The sequence below is a fragment of the Podarcis cretensis genome (genome assembly GCF_951804945.1).
Source record: "Podarcis cretensis genome assembly, chromosome: 2".
In the NCBI taxonomy this organism is placed as follows: domain Eukaryota; kingdom Metazoa; phylum Chordata; class Lepidosauria; order Squamata; family Lacertidae; genus Podarcis; species Podarcis cretensis.
The window spans coordinates 115,732,236-115,754,998 of record NC_137171.1 but is presented as its reverse complement, the minus strand read 5'-3'; the positions used below and the strand labels follow the sequence as shown (position 1 = coordinate 115,754,998).

The 22,763-nt window shown below is 49.6% G+C and overlaps 2 protein-coding genes across 4 annotated transcripts; both read right to left on the bottom strand.

Moving 5' to 3' along the window:
- Positions 1 to 263: 263 nt before the first annotated feature.
- On the bottom strand, positions 264 to 9,242 carry LOC307207830 (uncharacterized protein). Of its 3 annotated transcripts, none has more exons than XM_079961963.1 (4): positions 9,131 to 9,242; positions 5,889 to 6,584; positions 3,653 to 3,779; positions 264 to 2,180 (listed from the first exon to the last, which is right to left on the bottom strand). In XM_079961963.1, the coding sequence occupies exons 2-4, from the start codon at positions 6,513 to 6,515 to the stop codon at positions 814 to 816; spliced, it is 2,121 nt and encodes a 706-aa protein (XP_079818089.1). In that variant the 5' UTR covers positions 6,516 to 6,584; positions 9,131 to 9,242; the 3' UTR covers positions 264 to 813. The 3 variants fall into 3 exon arrangements, with proteins under 3 accessions (XP_079818089.1, XP_079818090.1, XP_079818091.1); XM_079961964.1 differs by having other exon boundaries at positions 9,137 to 9,233; XM_079961965.1 differs by having other exon boundaries at positions 5,889 to 6,579; positions 9,131 to 9,231.
- Positions 9,243 to 11,826: 2,584 nt separating this feature from the next.
- LOC307208761 (uncharacterized protein) lies at positions 11,827 to 22,503 on the bottom strand. Its single transcript, XM_079963701.1, has 7 exons — positions 22,416 to 22,503; positions 20,866 to 20,955; positions 18,496 to 18,591; positions 16,767 to 16,886; positions 15,380 to 15,457; positions 14,830 to 14,931; positions 11,827 to 13,774 (listed from the first exon to the last, which is right to left on the bottom strand). Exons 2-7 carry the CDS (start codon positions 20,930 to 20,932, stop codon positions 12,417 to 12,419), a joined length of 1,821 nt encoding a protein of 606 aa, XP_079819827.1. The 5' UTR covers positions 20,933 to 20,955; positions 22,416 to 22,503; the 3' UTR covers positions 11,827 to 12,416.
- Between the last annotated feature and the right edge of the window lie 260 nt (positions 22,504 to 22,763).

The window sequence follows — 22,763 nt, the reverse complement described above, 5'->3', positions numbered from 1 at the left end:
TTGACACTGATGCTCTCCAGGGTTTCAGATCCAATCCCTAGACAGGCCAAGGATTGAGCCCAAGACCTTCTGTGCCCGAGGGAGATGCTCTGCTACCGAGTTATGGCCCTTTCTAGAGAGCACACCTTGTTTTCCATGCGAATTGGTTGCAGAATTGCGGCTGCAACCACTACACTACACCACCAACTGAACACCTTGTGTGGCGACAGCAGCCACAGTTTGAGCGACAAGTCTTAGGCCAAAGATCTGCAGGAATCTGTGTGAGATGCTGATCACATGAAGGAACGACGCCAGAATATAATACAGGGGTCAGCAAGCTTTTTCAGCAGGGGGCCAGTCCACTGTCCCTCAGACCTTGTGGGGGGCCAGACTATATTTTGAGTGCGGGGGAGAAATGAACGAATTCCTATGCCCCACAAATAATCCAGAGATGCATTATAAATAAAAGGACATATTCTAATCATGTAAAAACGCGCTGATTCCCGGACCGTCCGTGGGCCGGATTTAGAAGGCGATAGGGCCGGATCCGGCCCCCGGGCCTTAGTTTGCCTACCCATGATATAATATGTTGAAGAGATTAGGAAGGGTAGATGTGGAACTGGGAAGGCTGGGCTTTAAGTTGTGAAGATGTGAACGGCAACAGAAAAAAGAAAGTGTGAGGGGAATCTCTGTGGCCCATCAGAGATGTTCTCTCCTAGTCGAAGCAGTTACACAGGTTCTCTCAGGTTGGACCTCACCTAAAAACTGAAGTAATAAGTTCTCACAATCTCTCCTGCATTAATTTCTGCCTCACTAAGTATATGATTCCATCCCTTATGTGCTTTCTGCCATGTGCAAGGTGGCTTCGACTCTGGCTGAACCCCTTTCCATTGTCAGACCATGTAGATGGTTCCTCTCGTGTTTAAGGAGGGATGCTTTATGACTAAACCTTTTCCCACAGTCTGTGCACTCAAACGGTTTCTCTCCTGTGTGGCTTCTCCGGTGATTAATAAGGTTCGATCTCTGGCTGAAGCTCTTCCCGCATTCCAAACACTCGTACGGCTTCTCGCCCGTGTGAGTCCTCTGGTGGCCGATGAGGAATTCTCTGCGGCTGAAGCTTTTCCCACACTCCGGGCACTCGTACGGCTTTTCACCCGTGTGAATTCTTTCGTGGATCCTAAGAACCGAATGGCAACTGAAGTTCTTCCCGCAGCTGGAGCACTTGTAAGGTTTATCTCCTCGGTGCGTTCTCTCGTGTGACGTCAGGCTCGAGCTGTTGCTGAACGATTTCCCACAGTCTGTGCAGCTGTACGGCTTCTCTCCCGTGTGGATTCTCTGATGATTAAGAAGGTTCGAGCTCTGGCTGAAATTCTTCCCACAGTCTAAGCACTTATACGGTTTCTCTCCAGTGTGAAGCCTCTGGTGACGAACAAGGCTTGACCTAAAGCTGAAGTTTTTCCCGCAGTCTGTACACGTATACGGCTTCTCCTCCTGTTGAGGATCGTCGGGCTGTGGGAATTCTTTTTCACTTTCTGAGAATTTAGACGGATTCTCTCCGGTCTGGGCTCCCTCTTGTTTTCTGGGGGCTGAGCTGGAAATAAAGCTTTCCCCACAACTGGAACATATATGAAGACCATCTCCAGTAAGATCAGAGCCCTGGTTGAAGTTGTGTCCGCATTCAGAGCACTTATACGGTTTCTCTCCTGCAGGGATTCTCTGAGGATCACTAAGATGTGCTCTCCCACCCAAGCTGGTTCCACAATCCATATACAACTCTTCTCCTGCTTGGACGTTCTCCTGCTGAGGGGTCAATGTCCAACTTTTCGCACCATCTGTATGCAGGTGTAGCTTTTTCTCAGTTTGTGTGTCTTGGAAATCAAGGGTTTGGCTGAAGCTTTTTCCACAGCCAGGGCTCATCCTAGTATCCTTGTCCTTGTCTCTCTCCTGGAAGGTGTTGCGATTTAGGAGTTTGTTACCATCTCTCTCCCAAATCAGTTTTTCTCCTCCCCCTCCTTCTCTCCGCCCTGGGTAGCTTCCCTCTTTCCTGTCTGCCCTTTGCTGACTTTTGGGCACATTTTCCACTTGAGGAAATGGGGGGAAATCCCATTTGGCTTTGTCCAATGAGCCACCAGAAAGTTCCGCCTGCCTCGATGCTCCTGGCTCAAAAGGCTTCTCCTCATTTTTGGCCATTTTCCCATCGCCTGACAGAAAGAGAACACAATGGCGACATGAGTGACATCCTGCTGTGGAGACTTAAGCCACATTCACACCCTATGTTTAAAGCATTATGATGCTAATTTAAACAGCCATGGCTTTCCCTAAAGAATTCTGGGAGTTGTAGTCCATTAAGGGTTGTTAGGAAACCATTTTCCCTCACATATTCCCCTCACAGAGCTACAATTCCCAGAGTTCCTTGTGAAGAGGGATGGTCAAGCCACTCTAAATTGTAGCTGTGTGAGGGGAATAGGGATTGCTTAGCAACTCTCAGCACCCTTAACAAACCACAGCTCCCAGAATCCACTACTGCTTCCTGCCCCTGCAGATTGCCCAATCAGCAAGGGTGCCAAGGAAGTACAAGGGCAGGCATAGTTGTCATCCCCATTCAAGGCGTCCCCCTTCACCAGTCTCCAAAAACTCCACTGCTAATTCATTCCCTGTTTAATGATTTCTTTTAGTATCTTCTTATGCACTTCCTGCTGAACTTCAGGTGCATGACTAATAAATACTACTACTGGGTGGCGCTGTGGGTTAAACCACTGAGCCTCTTGGGCTTGCCGATCAGAAGGTTGGTGGTTCGAATCCCCGCGACGGGGTGAGCTCCCATTACTCGGTCCCTGCTCCTGCCAACCTAGCAGTTCAAAAGTACGTCAGAGTGCAAGTAGATAAATAGTGGGAAGGTAAACGGCGTTTCCATGCACTGCTCTGGTTTGCCAGAAGCGGCTTAGTCATGCTGGCCACATGACCCAGAAGCTGTACGCCGGCTCCCTCGGCCAATAAAGCGAGATGAGCGCCTCAACCCCAGAGTCGGTCACGACTGGACCTAATGGTCAGGGGTCCCTTTACCTTTACTAGTACTACTTCTACTTTCTTGTTTAACCAGGCATTTGAAGGTGGTTTTTCCTTTTTTCACACATTTTTATCATTTGATCTCCCCATTTTCTCTGTATTGCTTTTTGTGCACACCGCTTAGAAATACCAATAATTAAGCGGCCATAAATAAATAAATAAATAAATAAATAAATAAATAAATAAATGTATGTACTTTACCGGGTGCTCCAGTTACAAGCAAAGCCTATGCCAGTGGTCAGGAACCTCTGCCCTGCAGGCCTGATCAGGCCCACAAGGTCTCCTCCTTTGACCCATCAGGCAGTTTGAGCCAAGCTACACCCACCTGCCCTACACGCATCATCATGCCTGACATCAGGTGTGGGGCGGGGAAAGACACGGCTGAGCCAATAAGGGGGTGGGTTTGCAAACACCACCAATCAGCTGACTGGCATCGCCTGAAATTCCCCTCCCATCCACAGGCGCTGATTGTTGGCACTTGCAAAACGCTGTGCCTTTTGCCAGCAGGATTCGAACTCAGACCACGCAAGCAAAAATGGGTCACCGGACATCCTAGTGATGCCAGGGGGTGGGACAGGTGAGCAGCATCGGGTCTCCGAAGCATTACCTAGTGGCAGGTGGGAGTCTCCATCACCCACTTGCTGCACTTCCATGTAGGGCTGTGCCTTCGTAATCTCCGAAGAGGTGAGTTTGGCTTTGGGGGGACCGGTTGCCTTCTTAAATGGCTCCGAAATCTGAAACACAGTGCAGGGCATGGTGAGAAGATCTGGGAGACTTAAGACTGTTTGGAAAGAAAAAAGGCCTTCCTGGATCAGGACCAAAATCCGGCAGACCTAGTAGTATTGTCGTCTCAGCAGCAGCCAAGAAGGTGGGGTTAGGATCCTCAACAGCAGCAAAGACAGCTAAACTGGTGAGCTCTCCTTCATGGGGTGTTTATAAGCAGAGGTTGGAGGGGTTCCTTAGCTTTGATTCCTGCCCTTTGCCCTGATCTGTAGCAGCTGCCTTTTGGATGGGTTGGAAGATCAGTAGATCTGAAGGAGCGACTCCACCCCCATCGTTCTGCCCAGACACTGAGGTCCAGCGCTGAGGGCCTTCTGGTGGTTCCCTCACTGCGAGAAGCCAAGTTACATGGAACCAGGCAGAGGGCCTTCTCGGTAGTGGCACCCGCCCTCTGGAACGCCCTCCCACCAGATGTCAAAGAGAAAAACAACTACCAGACTTTTAGAAGACATCTGAAGGCAGCTCTGTTTCGGGAAGCTTTTACAGTATTTTAATATTTTTCTGGAAGCCACCCAGAGTGGCTGGGGAAGTCCAGCCAGATGATCGGGGTATAAATAATAAATTATTATTATTATTATTATTATTATTATTATTATTATTATTATTATCATCATCATCATCAAACCAAGCAACAAAAAATCATTGGGTTGCCATGGCTGACTTCCAGGCAAGGGAGGGGAGTGTTGGTGTTTGAGTTCTGCTTCTTTCTTTCTTTTCTTCGTTTTTAAAATATTTTTATTTTGCTTTAAACAAATACAGATATAAACAACCAAAAATACAAAAAGAAATTACAAAAAGAAAAATCCTTAATAATAGTAATAATGGAAAAGCTAAAAAAACTACAAAAAATATCAACCTACATGGCACAGAACACAAGCCATTATGAGAAAGAGAAAAGAAAAAAGGAAAAGGAAAGAAGGAGGGGGGGGGAGAAAAAGAAAAAATAAAAAGTAAAAAAAAAGGGGGGGGGAGAAAAAAAGAAGAAAAAAAAGATGAGCCAAAACATAAGGAGGCTCATCTATTGTACGCTTCCGTCAAGGTCACAACAGATCATTGTTCTTATCAATTCTCTCTATCTGCATTCCTTAGAATCCCTCATCTTGGTATCAGGGAACATTTCCCTATGCGGTATCATTCTCGGTATCATTCTAAACATAACCAGGTCTTTCTTGATGAACCCTTGTCCCCTAGACAATTATTTAAACATTCCCATGCTTCTTTTAGCTGCTGGTTTGTGGGTGGAAGTGCGGTTTGATCATTAGTTATCAATTACTGTTAAGAGGGAAGGGGGCGGGGCTGTATTGTGGGCTATTACACCTTGCAAGGGTTTTGCATGAATTTTCTTTTCTGTGGTATAATAAATTGATGCCTATGTATCTCGAGGTAAGCTACTTGGAGACTGTGAAGGTGGCAAGCAATTAATCCTTTTTAATAATAATAAATGAGACACAGGGAGGCCATAAGAACACAGGTCGATGGTCCAGAATTGTGTTCTCACAGTGGCCAACACGATGCCTGTGAGAAACCAGCAAGCAATAGCCAGCATGGCTAGAAGCCATCGATAGCCCTCTCCTTCCTGAAATCATGTTCTAGTTCAAAGGTTTATAGAAAAGCCAACCTTCAGCAATGCCACGCCATACCTGAAGGAGCGTCTCCACCGCCATTGTTCAGCCCGGACGCTGAGGTCCAGCGCCAAGGGCCTTCTGGTGGTTCCCTCACTGCAAGAAGCAAAGCTACAGGGAACCAGGCAGAGGGCCTTCTCGGTGGTGGCGCCCACCCTGTGGAACTCCCTCGCACTAGATGACAAAGAGATAAACAACTACCTGACGTTTAGAAGACATCTGAAGGCAGGGAAGTTTTTAATGTGTGACATTTTGATGTATTTTTAATCTTTGTTGGAAGCTGCCCAGAGTGGCTGGGGAAACCCAGCCCGATGGGCAGGGTACAAATAATAAATAATAACAATAACAATAATAATAATTATCATCCCACCAAAGAGGTAAGAGCTGCCGGCGTGTCGTCAGAGTCACCTGGGACAGCCAAAGTTAACAAAATTTCCTCACCCAACGCTCCTGCATTTCGACCTCCTCCTTCCAAAGCAAGAAATCTTCTGCCAGGGCCACCGCCTTGGCGCAGGTCTCAGGGCCATCGCCCCTAACCCAGCCCTGCATTTCTAAGGGCAGGATGTCCAGGAACTGCTCCAGAATCACCAGCTCCAGGATCTGCTCCTTTGTACGAGAATCAGGCTTCAGCCACCGGCGGCACAGGTCCTGGAGCTTCCGCAAAACCTCCCGGGGTCCCTCGTCCTCCCGGTAGCAGAACTGCCTGAATCGCTGGCGTTGCCTCTCCTTTTCCAGAACCCCTCCTTCCACGCTCAGTGAAGAACTCTGACTTCTGGGGACTTTCCCAACGAGACCCAGCAAGGTCTGAGACTCCAGCTTTCCTCTCGGCCCACGGTTGCCGTCGGCGATGGCCTTCAGCGATGCTGAAGATAACGCCACGTCGTCCCGGCCTACAAATCCAGGCACCTGGGATTTGCCTTTTTCTGAGCCAGTTCCCTCCTGGGATTTCTGCCACTCCCAATGCTGGACCAAGTCTTCATCTAGCTCCCCTTTAACCAGCTGTGTGCCGACACCAGACAGAAACCTCCCAGCCTGGCCGAGACGAGGGTCTCTTCTTCCTTCCTCCATTTTCTCCTCTGGAACTGGCACAAGCGACGTTCTGGTCTGCCACTTTTATTCCTGGCCGTGCACCCTGTCCTGGAAGAAGGTGAAATGAGAATCAAATAAAAGCACCCACAAAATGGATCGAGCCAAGAGTCCATTTGGCCCAGAGTTCTCTTCCCGGCAAAGGCCAGCTATATGACAGGACTTCGCTGCTGTCGTCGTCCGTCCCTCCCATTTCCCCATGGAGGTTCCATTCAGCCATTGCTCCTTCTGTTCCCAACATTCGAAGCACAAGTGTCAATCCTTACGTAGCCAAAAATATATATCGGCAGGCTTGAGGAAACCCCAAGGTTTGCAAATGGTTCAAAAATATTCAGGCAGTTAAAAAAAAAGTTTTTTTCAAAGGTGAGTGGAAAAAAACACCCTGAAATACTCCACTGAATTCTGAACATGCTCAGAGGCCATGGAAGGCTGACTGACTGTTGGGGAAGGTGGCTATCACAGCTCATGGCCCTTTGATTGGCACCTTCATAAACAAGTCCCAGGCCATTGTGGCTGTCATTACTCAGTTCTGAATAATGCAAACATTATTTCCATTAAGTGCAAGGAGTAGAGAAATAACTCTTAGGAGCTGCTGTGCCTTGCTACAGTTTTTAATGTGCTTTCAGGAGTACCCTTTTCGGAGCTGTTTTCCGCTTCCGTAGCCACGCAGGGTTGGGACCCGACCCACCCAGATGCACACTTACTCCCCCCCCCCCGCAGGGGCGTAGCCAGGATTTTTGTTGGGGGGGGGCAGAACATCAGCTAGCTACGTATTTTTATTTATTTATTTTTGGGGTAGCTACCCCTCCCTGGCTACGCCCATGCCTGGGAGTAAGCCTCTCTGAGCCTAGCAAAATACTTACTACTTGAGTAGTAATTGTGCCAAAAATGGGAGCACAAAGTCTCCTATTTACATGGGAACGAGGTCCCTCCGAATTCAGTCATACACGCTACTTTATAAATTGGGCTTTCCGATTCTTGAAACAAATAATGTCAGAACCTGTTTGTGCGTGGAGAGGGGAGAGACGCAGAAAACAGCTGTGTTTGGCAATACTTGGGACACAACCTGCTGCAAAATCTGCCTGCCTGCCTGACAGGTAAAACTATGGAGTATGGGGGTGGGGTGGGGGGAGCCAGCCCTGCCCCTTTCCTTTCAAGTAGCCTGAAAGTGAAATAACCAGTCCAGCCAGTTTTGGGTTCCTCCCCCCACTCCTGGTAGGCTGGCACCCAAACTTGCCCCTGCTTGTTCTGCAGCCATGTGGGGAAGACTTGCCTGGCTGGAAAATTAGCTAGTCTGGCCTCAGGGCACTGTCAAATTGGGGGCAGGGGGTGGAGATGGGAGGGGGGGGTCTCCTGCAGAGAAGCATAAATATGCTCCTAAACATTTTTTTAATTGTTAATAAATTATATAAGAATAAGTATACATGACCCGTATCTTAATATGTGATTTTATTTCACACTGTATATTGTTATGCGTTTGGGGCAGGGAGGAACAGTCTGGGTGATATCCCCGGGTTTCTTCCAGCCCTGTATCTGTGGGGTAGAATCTATAAGGAGAAAACTTGCCTAACCAGTTCTTTTTATTGAAGTAATGGCTTTGGCTGGCTAGCTTAGTTGGTTAGAGCAATAATGTCTTTGCCTGGCGCAGAAAAGGCTTCAGAGAAGAAGCCAGCCAAGCCGCTCTGGGGGAGGCCATTTCGCAATCATATTCCCTGAACTCTTTGGAGGGAAGGCAGAATAAAAACGTACAAATTCTGCCTTCCCTCCAAAGCGTTCAGGTCCTACCTACCCTCAAAACAACCTGTCAAGGTAGGTCAGGCTGAGTGACTGCGAATGGCCCCTTGGGGCCCTGTGCGCTTCATGGCTAAGAGCAGGGATTTAAAAACTGGCTGGTTCTCCCTGGCGGGTGGCTGGGGAGGAAATCCACCACTCAGCACAACCACAAAACCACCATACCTCAATTCTCTCACCCCATCCATACACACATACCCATAAGGAAACCCCACTGAGATCAATGGGTTTACTCCCAGGCAGATGAGTACATGGGCTGCAGTCCACCAAACACACCCTTACTTACCTGTGTTGTGTGTCTCATTGAACTCAATGGCGGGCTCCCCAGCCGCTTCTGCAATCCTATGCAGTCCCATGTGAGTAGGCTCGGGCTGGCAGCCTTGCCTCGGAATAAAGACGCACCAGGGTGGGCCGTTCATGAAATATCCGTGCGCAGCTCAGTCAGTAGAGCAGAACACTCTTAATCTCAGGCTCGTGGGTGCGAGCCCCACGTTGGGCATTGCAGGGGGTTGGACTAGATGACCCTTGGGAGTCCCTTCCGACTCTACAATCCCACGATTCTCCGCCCCAAACCGATCCCCTCGCCTTCCCCTCTCTCTGGCCATCCGTGCGCCTTGCTCTGAGACGTGGTCCGCGGATGGGAAGGGAGGACTGGGGAGAATTCTTTGGAGACCGTCCCCAGCCCGGGTCGTTGGCCGACACAGCTCCATCCGTCCACGGCCACGGATTTCCTGCTTGGCGGCTCCCTCTCCCTCTTGCTGCAGCAGCTGGGGGGTCCTACCTCCCTCCCGAGCTCCTCCACTCACCTTTACCTGGCGAGATTCCCCAACCTTGTGCGCCCCCCGCGCATCGCAGGTCCAGCGCGCGGACGCCTCCAGGTCGCTCCCGCAGGAAAGGGATCTCTCTCTCTCTCTCTCTCTCTCTCGGAGGGTAGGTGGGTGGGGTTGAAAGCTGGCCAGAGAGATCACAAGCTCCTAGAGAGACCGAGTTGAAGAAGGCGAGGCCAACTCCTCCTTCCTCCTCTTCTTCTTCCTCCTCCTCCATCACCGTGGGAAAGCGCTCATTATATTTCCCACCCTTTTGGATAACTGCGCGGGGCGCTTTCCCGATCCTTTTTGCAACGCCTGAGCGAGCGTTTCTTCCCAGCTCCAGGTCATATAAAAGGCATTACACACCCACACACACCCAGATCAAAACCTGTGTTAAAAAGATACAGCAGCAGGTCAGCCGGTGCGTTTTTTTGTTTAGCCACTTGGCAACCCTGTTCACACGTTCAGTTCCCTGGGGGGAAAAAGATGCTCAAACGGTTAAACAAGCAGAGCTGAAATTCCTAGAGAGAGAAAGCAGGAAACGTGTGATTGGGTAAAAAGAGGGAAAGAAAAGGAACGAAGCAGGAGGCTTTTTCCTGTCCCTCCCCCTTTAGGGAGAAATGCTTTATTGGTGCAATTGTGGGCTGCAGATCCTGGCCCCCGGAAGGGGCTGGACAAAGTGGGTGAGTGGTAGGAGAAGAGGGGATATCTGAAGGGTCTGGGGTGGTAGAAGAAAGAACACCCGCCCCATGACTGGTGCAAGAAGAGGGAGTCGGTGGGGTTACAAACACAGGCACTCCAGAGAGCAGGGAAATGCAAAGGGTCTTCTTGCTACGCTGAAAATCAGGAACTGACTACAGTGGTGTCCCGCAAGACGAATGCCTCGCAAGACGGAAAACCCGCTAGACGAAAGGGTTTTCTGTTTTGGAGGTGCTTCACAAAACGAATTTCCTATGGGCTTGCTTCGCAAGACGAAAATGTCTTGCGAGTTCCTGCGGGTTTTTCCCCCTCCCCCCCTTTTTCTAAGCCGCTTATCTGCTTATCCGCTAAGAGCTGCTAATAGTGCTAATCCGTCAGTGGGCTCGCTTTGCAAGACGTAAAAACCGCTAGACGAAGAGACTCGCGGAACGCATTAATTTCGTCTTGCGAGGCACCACTGTAAGCAACATCCTGTAATAAACAAAAATCTGGCCTTATTCCCTTATGGGGGATACAAGAGCCCTTATAGAGTCCTTTGCAGGTTCTCTATCGGGCGGAGGAAAGAACAGAGGCCAACCAGAGAATATTGAGAAGCAAAGCAGCTTGTAAGCCTGATCTTTATTGAACTGTTGCAACAGGGTGCTCCCTTCACACCTAGGAGAGAGGAGGACGACCCAGAACCAAGGTGTGTCTGCCCTTATATAGACATTTTAAATTGCCAGCCCTGGAGTCCATGGCCACCCCCAGAAACAAAATACCAGCATCACAGAAAGGGCGGGCTACAGCAGAAATCTGAGTGGGTTGTTTACCTCCTGTCTGGCAAGTTACCTGCTAATGCTAACTGGATTGATACCCCTGGGAGCCTGGCCAATCTTTTGCAATGCTAAATACTGCACTTAGTTCCTGAGCCAAGTCACAGGCTCACACCCTATTCATACACAGACATACCCTTAAGACAGGATTTGTGAAGGAAAAGACAATGGGAGGCTTTTCCATTTGACTTTGCAGAGAAAACACCTGGTCAGTTTGGGAGTCAAAAATGGCTTCATGGCTGTTCTCCTGGGCTGCTTATTATTATTATTATTATTATTATTACTTGACCCCAGCATCTGGTATTCAGATACAATGCCCCTGCACGAAGAGGTTCTGTTTGGCTCTTTGCACACCTCTGTGAGTGTCTCTCACCCTCTTAAACCAAAGGCCTCTCTAGTCCGGCATTCTCCGTTTCCCCCAGAGGTTTGCTAGATGCTTCTGAGCACAATAACACTCTCCCACCCATGTTCCACAGCAGTTGGTACCCAGGGGCAGGCTGCCTCTGCTACTGTAGGTACTATATATCCATCATGACTAGTAGCCACTGATAGCGTTGACCTCCGTGAATTTCTCTAACCTGCCGTAAGCTGCCCAAGTTGGAAGCCATCACTGCATCATGGTGCAATGAGTCCCACAGTTTAAGTATGCCCTTTGTGAAGTAGCCTCGCCTTTTCCTGGTCCGAGATCTCCTGCCCTCCAGCGTCCTGAGGTTTTAATATTATGAAAAGAGCAAGGAAAACGTCTCCCCATCCACTTTCTCCACACTGTATAAACCTACAGCCCTCTGTCATGTCTTCCCACCCTGTCTTACTTGCCTTTTCTATAATCTTTCTGTGACCTTTCTGGGCAGTCCCTTGGTCATCGTGACTGCCCTCGCCCCTTTTTAAAATGAAGATGTCAGGGATTAAACTTCTGCCAGCAAGCTAAGTGCTATATCACTGTGCTACAATCTTCTTTCATAACAGGTAATTCTGTTTTTGCTGAGGGGGAGAGGATTATGTACCGTGGTACCTCGGGTTACATACGCTTCAGGTTACAGACTCCGCTAACCCAGAAATAGTACCTTGGGTTAAGAACTTTGCTTCAGGATGAGAACAGAAAGTGTGTGGTGGCAGCAGTGGGAGGCCCCATTAGCTAAAGTGGTGCTTCAGGTTAAGAACAGTTTCAGGTTAAGAACGGACCTCCGGAACGAATTAACGGACCTCCGGAACGAATTAAGTACGTAACCAGAGGTACCACTGTATTCTTTTCTCTCCCAAATCGATAATGAGGGAAGAATGAAGGAAAATCCTCAGTTCATAGAAAGCCATTGCCATGTGCCCCTCACATTCTGAGACTAAAATTATTTATTTATATATATATACAGTCATACCTCATGTTACGTCCGCTTCATGTTATGTTCTTTCAGGTTACGTCCTGCGGCGACCCGGAAGTACCAGAAAGGGTTACTTCCGGGTTTCGCTGCCCGCGCATGTGCAGAAACGCAAAACGATGTCATGCGCAGAAGCGGCGAATCGCAACCCACGCGTGCGCAGACGCGCCACTGCGGGTTGCGCTCTTTTCATGTTGCGAACGGGCCTCCGGAACGGATCCTGTTTGCAACCAGAGGTATCACTGTATGTGAATGAAACGAAACACACACACACACACCCTCTTTGCCTGAAAGTTGACTGAGGTGACACACAAACTTAAAAAGCACATCACGCACAAATCAATTCACAATCTCGTTTAGGATCTGTACTCTGAAACGGACGCCTGCCGTGTCCCGAGCTCAGCTTTTGTGTGACTTCCCTGCCGTGTGGGTTCTCTCGTGAGCAGTAAGGGTGGAACTCTGATTGAAGCTTTTCATGCAGTGTGAGCACTTGTAGGGCTTCTCCCCGGTGTGGATCCTCTCGTGCCGAATCAGGTGTGCTTTGTGGCTGAAGCTCCTGCCGCAGACCAGGCAGGTGTAGGGCTTCTCTCCCGTGTGGCTTCTCTTGTGCCTGTTAAGGTTCGACTTCCCGCTGAAGCTCTTCCCGCAGGCCGTGCAGGTGTACTGCTTGACCCCCGAGTGGCTCCTCTGGTGGCCAATCAGGTCCGTCCGGTGCTTGAAGCTCTCGCTGCAGTTGGAGCACTTGTAGGGCTTTCCTCCGGTGTGGATCTTCTCATGGCGGAGGAGGTGGGCCTTGTGGCAGAAGCCTTTCCCACACACCGAGCAGAGGTACGGCTTCTCGCCAGTGTGGCTCCTCTCGTGCCTGGTGAGGTTGGACCTCCCGCTGAAGCCTTTCCCACAGATGGCGCACGCGTACGGCTTGTCGCCCGTGTGGGTCCTCTCGTGGATGACGTAGTCGGAGCGGTGGTTGAAGCCCTTCCCGCAAGCCGGGCACTCGTACGGCTTCTCGCCCGTGTGGCTCCTCTCGTGCGCGGCCAGCTTGGCGCTCTGGCCGAAGCTCCTCTCGCAGTGTGAGCATTTGTAGGGCTTCTCCGTGTGGGTCCTCTCGTGGGAGATGAGGGTGGAGCTCTGGCCGAAGCTCTTCGGGCACCGCGAGCATTTGTAGGGCTTCTCGCCCGTGTGGATCCTTTCGTGGCGGGTCATGTGCGCTTTGTGGCTGAAGCCCCTGCCGCAGGCGGAGCAGGCGTACGGCTTCTCTCCCGTGTGGCTCCTCTGGTGCCGGTTGAGGTTGGACCTCCCGCTGAAGCTCTTCCCGCAGAACGAGCAGATGTGGGGCTTCTCCCCCGTGTGGGTTCTCCAGTGAGCGAGGAGGTAAGACCTCACGTTGAAGCCCTTCCCGCAAAGCGAGCACTTGTGGGGCTTCTCCCCCGTGTGGGTTCTCTCATGAGCGAGGAGGTACGAGCGCCCGTTGAAGGTTTTCCCGCAGTGGGAGCAGGCGTACGGTTTCTCTCCTGCGTGGCCTCGCTCCTGGGAGAGGAAGTATTTTCTCCAGACGAAGGCCTTCCCGTAGTTGGAGCATTTGTAGGGCTTCTTGCAAACTCTCTTCCCTGCCTGGCTTCCTTGCTGCCTTTCTGCTCTGTACTGACTGGCTCTCCGGAAAACGCTCCCTCTGGACATCATCAACGATGCCCTCGTGGGTTCCGTGTGCTTCACGCTCCCAGGCAGAAAATCTTCCTCTTCTTTGGCGCCGCCATTGCCTGTCAGAAGCAACAGGGAAATCAGGACACCGCACGTCAATTCCTGCGCAAATGATCGTTCTGCTAAATGTATTGATTACGAGTTCCTGGCAGGGACTGGCAAGATGCTGACAAGTGTGTGTCAGGGGAAACGGGGCTGGAGTCTGACTCGGGAGCTGGGGCCAGTGATTTGTGGGGAACTATTCCAGTCAGGGGGACGTGGATGGTGCTGTGGGTTAAACCACAGAGCCTAGGACTTGCCGATCAGAAGGTCGGCAGTTCGAATCCCTGCAACAGGGTGAGCTCCCTTTGTTCAGTCCCTGCCAACGTAGCAGTTTGAAAGCACGTCAAAGTACAAGTAGATAAATAGGTACCACTCTGGCGGGAAGGTAAACGGCGTTTTCGTGCGCTGCTCTGGTTTCGCCAGAAGCGGCTTAGTCATGCTGGCCACATGACCCGGAAGCTGTACGCCGGCTCCCTCGGCCAATAAAACGAGATGAGTGCCGCAACCCCAGAGTCAGCCATGACTGGACCTCATGGTCAGGGCCCCTTTACCTTTACTATTCCGGTCAGGAGGCAAGAGTCAGAGGCAGGGGAAGTTTAAGAGCCGGAGTATGGAGCCCAGGATGGATTAGAAGAAGAGGAAGAGGCAGGTCAGGAGGCAGGTGGGGAGGCAGGTGCTTCTCCACCTTCTCCAGCACCTCTGTCTCCCAGAACCAAGAGGGGATTGAACAGGGATGAGCAGAGGACGTTTCCATGCAGGCACAGTCTCCAGGTGTGTGCATACAGCCCAGCAGGGAAAGGTATATTCCAGGCATCTAGTATTGAGATGTTTAGGTGCCGTCTGAAGACATTTTTGTTTTAAGATGGGTTTCCCTGAGGGATGACTCGGTTAGCTATAGAACAATACCATACCCAATTAAAACTAGTTTGTTGTTTTTAGAATTTGTGAGGATGGCTTTATTGTTTTTATAGTTTTTTGGGTCTTTTTGTGTGTTCGTATTTTGGTCTAGTACACCACTTTGATGGCTTTGAAGCGCTCCAAGAATTCGTTACATCATCACTGAATCCCTCACCTGGCTGGACTCCTGAGACAACCGCACTTCTCTGAGATGTCTGGAGACTGGAGAGCCAGGGCTCCTCTTCTGGTTCCACCTTTATTATCACACCAGTAAATCCTGGAGGAGCAGAAGGAGAAGATCAGGTGTTGAAATTCTGGCTCAAGGACTGCCAGAGTGGTGGTGGTGGTGGGGGCTGCATAAGTTGCTGGACTCCAACTCCCATCAGCCTCAGCTAGCATGGCCAACAGTCAGGAATGATGGGAGCTGTAGTCTAACTGCATCTGGAGGGCACTCTCTGGACTCTCCCAGTCATAACTTGATAGGGTTAGAGGTACTGGCACTGACTCAGGCAGTAATCTATCACCATCACACTTAGGTGCAATTGATAGCCTTATTAATCAATAGCCGGATTTGCCTGTTCCCCTTTTAAAAGCCAGCTCAGTTGGCAGCCTCTGTGAAGAAGGGCCTCCTCCTTTTGTCCACCCTGAGTCTCCCACCACTCTGCGAGAGGAGATGTGGGGGTCATCTCACAGCCAGACTCTTCCCTCTCTTGGGAAGGCCTCACCTTCCTCACAGCCTTGATGATCTGACTCCCAGGGCTCCTCCTCTTCTTCTTCCACCTTCACAGTCACCGTAGGAAGCCCTGAGGGAGGAAAGAGATCTAAGAGGATCTCCGGAAAGACACATATTCCAGACAACCTCCTCTTATATTCTTTCTTTTAAGGATTTAATCCTGCCGAAAATAGGACCTCGGGTTTGTGTTCCATAAGACACGACACAAAAGGAAATGGGATTGGGAGGGAGGAGGAAAAAAGGCAACCTTGGGCAACAATTATTATAAGACACATACCACCAGGTGGTTCTGCTGTTGCAGGCTGCCTCTGTTTCCCTCTAAGACATAGCCTTGCATTCAGACCCTCTCTTCCTTCACAGGGCAGCCAGTTCTGACAGCCTCTATTCAACAGTTCAGAACTGCAATCCCTCAAGGACCACCTCTCTCCAAATAAACCGATCCAGACTCTGCATTCATCCTCTGAGGCCCTTCTTTGTGTGCCTCCTCAAGAGGTCTGGAGGGTGGCAACACAAGAAGGGGCCTTTTCTAAAGTGGCTCCCCATTTGTGGAGCGCTCTCCCCAGGGAGGCTCGCCTGACGCCTTTATCACATGTCTTTAGGCACCAGGCAAAATTGTTCCTCTTTAGCCAGGCTGATTAATATTCTACAGTCTTTAAATATGTCTGTGGGAGTGGGGAGAGGCTTATTGTTTTGTTTTAACTTTTTGTTTTGTGCTTCCGCCCAGTATTTTCATCTTTTGAACTGCTCCAAAATCTTCAGAAGTAGAGCAGTACATAACGATACGATAATCTTTATTGTCATTGTCCCATACAGAACAACGAAATTGAAAAAATCCACATCTACATTTAATTGATTGATTGAATAATGTGAGGGGAGAAAAGGTGCCCAGCTCAGCAGACAAGCTTACTTTGGAATCACAGACACAATGGGGTTGCAGACACGAAGAACGCTATGGGGCATTCTCCTGGGTTCTAGAACATTCCAAGACTACAGAACCACTGGCGGGTGTGTGTGTTCGTTTCTGCCCCTGTGCTATCCTCCTCTCTAAGGATCAAAGCTACACATCAAGGCTTTCAAATGCCAAAGCCAGCCTTTATTAAGGTTTTCTTCCCACAACGTTCAAATCTTGGGTGTTTCAAGGTTGGGGAGAATGTGCGAAACCTGGAGATGATCGGCAGAAGAGAGGTGTGCCGCAGATTCAGAGTAAGTCACTGGGAGAGGGAGGGGGGACGACAGCAGGGCAAGCGCAGCGGCAGAGCAAATCCGGTGTTTCTATGGGTTCACAACGCACCAACCTCCCTGCCACCTCACCCTACAACACACTTGCTGAGGCGATGATGTTGTGGGTCCAGCCCACTTGGAGAGCTGCTTCTGGTTACCTGTGCATTTTAGTGGAATCCACCCCTCACCTGAGCAGGAAGCCCCAACAGCCTTGTTTTCCTCCATGCCTCCACCATCAGGTTCGTCTTCTTCCATCTTTACCATTACTTCAGGGAATCCTGATCAATACAGGGAAGGCAACAGGTGAGTGCTAGTTTTCTGTGGAAAAATTCCTCTCACCTCCCTCAATACACAACAGCTTTCAAATGAGGTGGCTTCTCCATTACCTCACCATCTTTGTTTTGTGCTACAGAACCCAAGCCTTCTCTCCTCCTCATTAAAATCCAGGATTCCCACTCAGGCTTGAAAACTGAAAGTTCTGCTAAAGTGCAGATGACGCCGACGTAATCAAATAGGGAATAATGTGAAATGCACCAGAGGGGTGTTCATTTTAACCCCCACGTGTACCTCCAAAGTTTGTGAAGGGTCTTGTGGGAAGCCCCACAGCCTGCTGGCTGAGCATATGGAGTTGTTGCGGGGTGGGGTGGGCCTCGATCCACAAGAGCTTAAAGGTAAAAGGTAAAGGTACCCCTGCCCGTACGGGCCAGTCTTGACAGACTCTGGGGTTGTGCGCCCATCTCACTTAAGAGGCCAGGGGCCAGTGCTGTCCGGAGACACTTCCGGGTCACGTGGCCAGCGTGACATTGCTGCTCTGGCCAGAGCCAGAGCCACACACGGAAACACCGTTTACCTTCCCGCTGGTAAGCGGTCCCTATTTATCTACTTGCACCCGGAGGTGCTTTCGAACTGCTAGGTTGGCAGGCGCTGGGACCGAGCAGCGGGAGCGCACCCCGCCGCAGGGATTCGAACCGCGACCTTTCGATCGGCAAGCCCTAGGCGCTGAGGCTTTAACCCACAGCGCCATTAAATCCTTCAGGATTCCAGGAGCCACAACACGCTTTGTCGTTTTTTGCTGCCAGAGATGAATATGGCCACCGCACTGGAATGCGGGGAAACCAGGGAGAGGCCTGCCCACAGATGATGGCAAAATTAGGGTTGCCATACATCTGGAATTTCCTGGACATAGCTGGAATACAGCAGTTGGAAGCAGAAATGACCGAAATGCCTGGGAAAATCCGGACATATGTCGAAAGTCTAGATTTTGCCAAATTTCATTTTTGAGATTTTGCACAACAACTTTGGCCGAAAAGAATACAGTGGTACCTCGGGTTACATACGCTTCAGGTTGCAGACTCTGCTAACCCAGAAATAGTGCTTCAGGTTAAGAACTTTGCTTCAGGATAAGAACAGAAATCGTGTTCCGGCGGCGCGGCAGCAGCAGGAGGCCCCATTAGCTAAAGTGGTTAAGAACAGTTTCAGGTTAAGAACAGACCTCCGGAACGAATTAAGTACTTAACCCGAGGTACCACTGTAATAAAAAAACAACCTCAACAACTTTGCCAAAAAAAAGGTCCGAATTTTCACTTTCTGAAATACAGTGGTACCTCAGTTTTTGAATGTAATCCGTTCTGGAAGACCGTTTGAGTTCTGAAACGTTCAAAAACCAAAAACTCAACAGCCAACAGCTAGGCATCTGGATCTTGCACTCAGCGGAAGCCGTGTGACATGTTTGACTTCCAAGGTGTGTTCGAAAACTGAAGCATTTACTTCTGGGTTTATGGCGTTCGAAAACTGAAATGTTCGTCAACGGAGACGTTCGGAAGCCGAGGTACCACAATATGGCAACCCTAGCTAAATGGGTCCCAGTTTCTCGATTAGATCTTTCACCTGACTGGGCAGTTTGGGAAGTGCTGTTTTCCTCAGAAGTCTGATGATTCTGGGCCGAAGGTTCCTCTTCTTCCTTTATCCTCACGTCAGGGAACTCTGATCAAGAGAAAAACGCCAGAAGAAGAGGTACAGGAGGATGGTTCAGTTGTGAGTGGCAGGCAGTTTCTCTGCCTCCTCCCATTCTGAGCTGCCCACATATTAAGATCTGCAGTGAGAGGAAGGTCTGCTGGAGGCCCACACACTAATGACACTTGTGGCGTGGAGTCCCATGCGCAGGGCTCTCTCTTGCCGTTGGAGCACCAACCCCTCTGAGGCGCACCTCATCACAACATTGGTGTCGTTTCATGAGCTGGTGAAGTTGCATCTCTGTTGTCAGGATTTTGGGGTGGGGGTGAGATGAGGCACCTGAATTTCTGTCGCGGCTGGTGGTTTTATTGTAAGCGGATTCTGTATTTTGTTTTTTCCTACACTGTTTCAATCCTATGGTTTAAAAATGTTTGCTTTGGGCGGTATAACATTCCTTGCCCTGGGACTTTTGGGCGAAAGGCAGATTATAAAGTAAAGGTAAAGGGACCCCTGACCATTAGGTCCAGTCACGGACAACTCTGGGGTTGCGGCGCTCATCTCGCTTTATTGGCCAAGGGAGCCGGCGTACAGCTTCCGGGGCATGTGGCCAGCATGACTAAGCCGCTTCTGGCAAACCAGAGCAGCGCACGGAAACGCCGTTTACCTTCCCTTCCCTATTTATCTACTTGCACTTTGACGTGCTTTCGAACTGCTAGGTTGGCAGGAGCAGGGACCAAGCAACGGGAGCTCACCCCGTCACGGGGATTCGAACAGCTGACCTTCTGATCGGCAAGCCCTAGGCTCTGTGGTTTAACCTACAGCGCCACCCGTGATAACTGTTAATGTTGTGGTTCTTATCAACACTCTTATCAACTGGGTGCACTGCCCACATGATCCATGCTTGTTTCCTTTGATCTGTGCTCTGTGGGGGCTGAGCTCTCTCTGGAGAGCAGTCTGTCTGGGAAGTCGTTTTGTTTTTTGTTAAGAGGCAGAGAGCTGCGAACATGCAGCTAGATTCTGCAGGTTTTCTTTTCTGTTTTGAGTGCTACTAAATAAAGAGTTTTGGATTAGAAGCACTGGTGTCGAGCTGCGTTACTGAGGACACCACGTCGACACAGACAAGCCATTTGATGCTGCGTGTGAACTCTGCTATTGTCCGGCAACCGGAGAGAGTGGCAGCGCGCAGAGTGGCAGCGTGTGGGCACCATTGGAAGTTTGTTGGAGTGACAATAAATCAAATTTATCGCAGGGCCATTGCAGTAGACTCAGTGAGTCAATAGATATACGACCCAACAAACGTTCACAGTTAAGGGATGAATGAATGAATGATCATGATGAAGAATCTTTCTTTCTCCACGACTACAAGAAGAAAATAAAATCTCGCGGCAGGGGGTGGGGGAAGACCCTCAGAATCAGAAAGTGTGAGGCTCTCTGTATAGCTTCATTGCTAATGTGAACTAATAAAAAAGGACCCAAAACACATTCATATACAAACAGAGCACATTAGAATAGCCACCTGTCATTTTGTGACCAAGCAGAATTGAACTCCCTCTTAAAAAGCAGAGACATCACCTTGCCAACAAAGGTTCGTATAGTTAAAGCCATGGTTTTCCCAGTAGTGATGAATGGAAGTGAGAGCTGGACCACAAAGAAGGCTGATCGCCGAAGAATTGATGCTTTTGAATTATGGTGCTGGAGGAGAGTCTTGAGAGTCCCATGGACTGCAAGAAGATCAAACCTATCCATTCTGAAGGAAATCAGCCCTGAGGGCTCACTGGGAGGACAGATCGTGAAGCTGAGGCTCCAATACTTTGGCCATCTCATGAGAAGAGAAGACTCCCTGGAAAAGACCCTGATGTTGGGAAAGATGGAGGGCACAAGGAGAAGGGGACGACAGAGAACGAGATGGTTGGACAGTGTTCTCGAAGCTACCAGCATGAGTTTGACCAAACTGCGGGAGGCAGTGGAAGAGTGCCTGGCGTCCTCTGGGAGGAGTGGGAGGAGTGCCTGGCGTCCTCTGGTCCATGGGGTCACAAAGAGTCGGACACGACTAAACGACTAAACAGTAAGGCACCCACAGGTGTACAGGGAGTTCAATTCTGCTTCCTGCAGGGATAGGATTTGAGAGCAGCCCAACTACCCACATCTCTGCATGCCCCATAGAACATCAGGCAGATGGGAACAATTTAGGGGGAAACAACCTTGTAGTCAATGGGGAGGCCTGGTGTTTCAAATTTGGTCGGGGGGCCAAAGTTCCCTAGGTAACCTGTATCATCCAAATCCACCCCACACCTAGCCAGTCACCTGGGAAGATCTTGCTTTCCTCCGAGCCCGGGAGGTCTTCCTCATCTTCTTTTTCTTCCTCCTTCATTTTCAGTGTCACCTTAGGACACCCTGAAACCAAGAGAAAGCAGAAGGAGAAAGTGTAAGGATGGAGAAGACCGTGGATGGGGAGTTGGGGGAAGGGATGTGGACTAGTTTCTGCTCAAATACCAAGGCTCAACCCCTCTAGTATCTCCAGGTAGGATTGGGAGAGAATTCTCCCTGCCTGAAACTATGGTAAGCTGCTGCCAGTCCGTGTAGACAATATTGAGCTACATGGTCTGACTTCGTATTTTCTTTGTTCCTAAGAAGAATAGACAATGGCAGACGCATAATAATAATAATAATAATAATAATAATAATGATAATAATAATAATAATTTTTCTTTATACCCCGCCCTCCCCAGCCAAGGCCGGGCTCAGGGCAGCTAACAAGCAATAATAAAAACAAGTTGAATGGATACAAGTTAAAAACAAAATTAAAATACAACATTAAAATATTGAAATATTAAAATATTAAAATGTAGCCTCATCGCAGGAGGAGAAGGAAAAGAAAAAAGAAAGAGGGGGAGGGAATCAAATTGGCTCCAAGCCAAAGGCCAGGCGGAACAACTCTGTCTTACAGGGCCTGCAGAAAGAAATCAGATCCTGCAGGGCCCTGGTCTCATGAGACAGAGCGTTCCACCAGGCCGGAGTCAGAGTTGAAAAGGCCTTGGCTCTGGTTGAAGCTGATCTAACTTCCTCAGGGCCCAGGACCACTAGGGTGTTGCTATTTATGGACCTTGAGGCTCTCCGTGGGGCATACGGGAGAGGCGGTCCAGTGGGTACGAGGGTCCTAAGCTGTGAAGGGCTTTAAAGGTCAAAACCATCACCTTAAATCTGACCCTGTACTCCACTGGGAGCCAGTTCAACTGGTAAAGTACTGGGTGAATATGCTCCCATGGCAGAGACCCCGTGAGGAGCCTCGTTGCAGCATTCTGCACCCGCTGGAGTTTCTGGGACAGCTTCAAAGGCAGCCCTGTGTGGAGCATAAGGGCAGAAAACGTTCAATGGCTCCTATAGAGGACTGCCAGCTCCCTTCCTGGTGCTGATCCAGATTTTTTCAGCAGTGACCAGAAACCGAGCAGGTGGCACGGTGGAAAAACTCAAGGTCCACTTTTTCTCCCTGCCCCATGGGAGTTAATGAGAGGTTCTGCATCTCAAACCCTCAAGGTTCTTCAGCTAATAATTCTGTCCCTGAGACGTCAATACTAAAAGCATACTTGTTAGAAAGGGAGGCTGGTCCATTAGCACAAAGGGGGCACTGCCAGCTCTGCCTTCTTAGGGGCTATGGCGCCACCTAGTGTTGGCCTCCCTGCCTTTCACCCTATCAGATGGATACCAGCTGCCAATGGAGCTTTACAATAGCTTTTGATCAAACAGCCACAGGATTGCTCTGGTAAAATGATTTTAAGCAGAAGCATTGTAACAAATCTCCAAAAAACTGGTTTATTGGTCTATAATGACACGTTCTCTGTGCACCTGGCTCTCACCTGAGTGGGCAGCTGAGGAAGTCTTGGCGATCTCCACTCCTATAATTCGCTGTACCGTCTCTTGTTCTGTCAGATCAGGAGCTTCTGATTAGGAGAAAGATGGGGAGGGGGGGACCCAAGGCATTGCTGAGGAGAGATTTCAATCTTTGCAAGCTGCAGGAAAGAATACAGCTGGTTTCTATACAAGAACGGAAGAAGATAAAAGAGCCAGCTGGATCAGACCAACAGTTCAGCATTCTGCTATGGTACACCAATTGTGGAACGACTTTCCCAAATATTATCAGACTTTTCACATGCTGCTGCTTTTAATTATTACTACCAGTCTATTTACTAAAGCCCTGTACATAG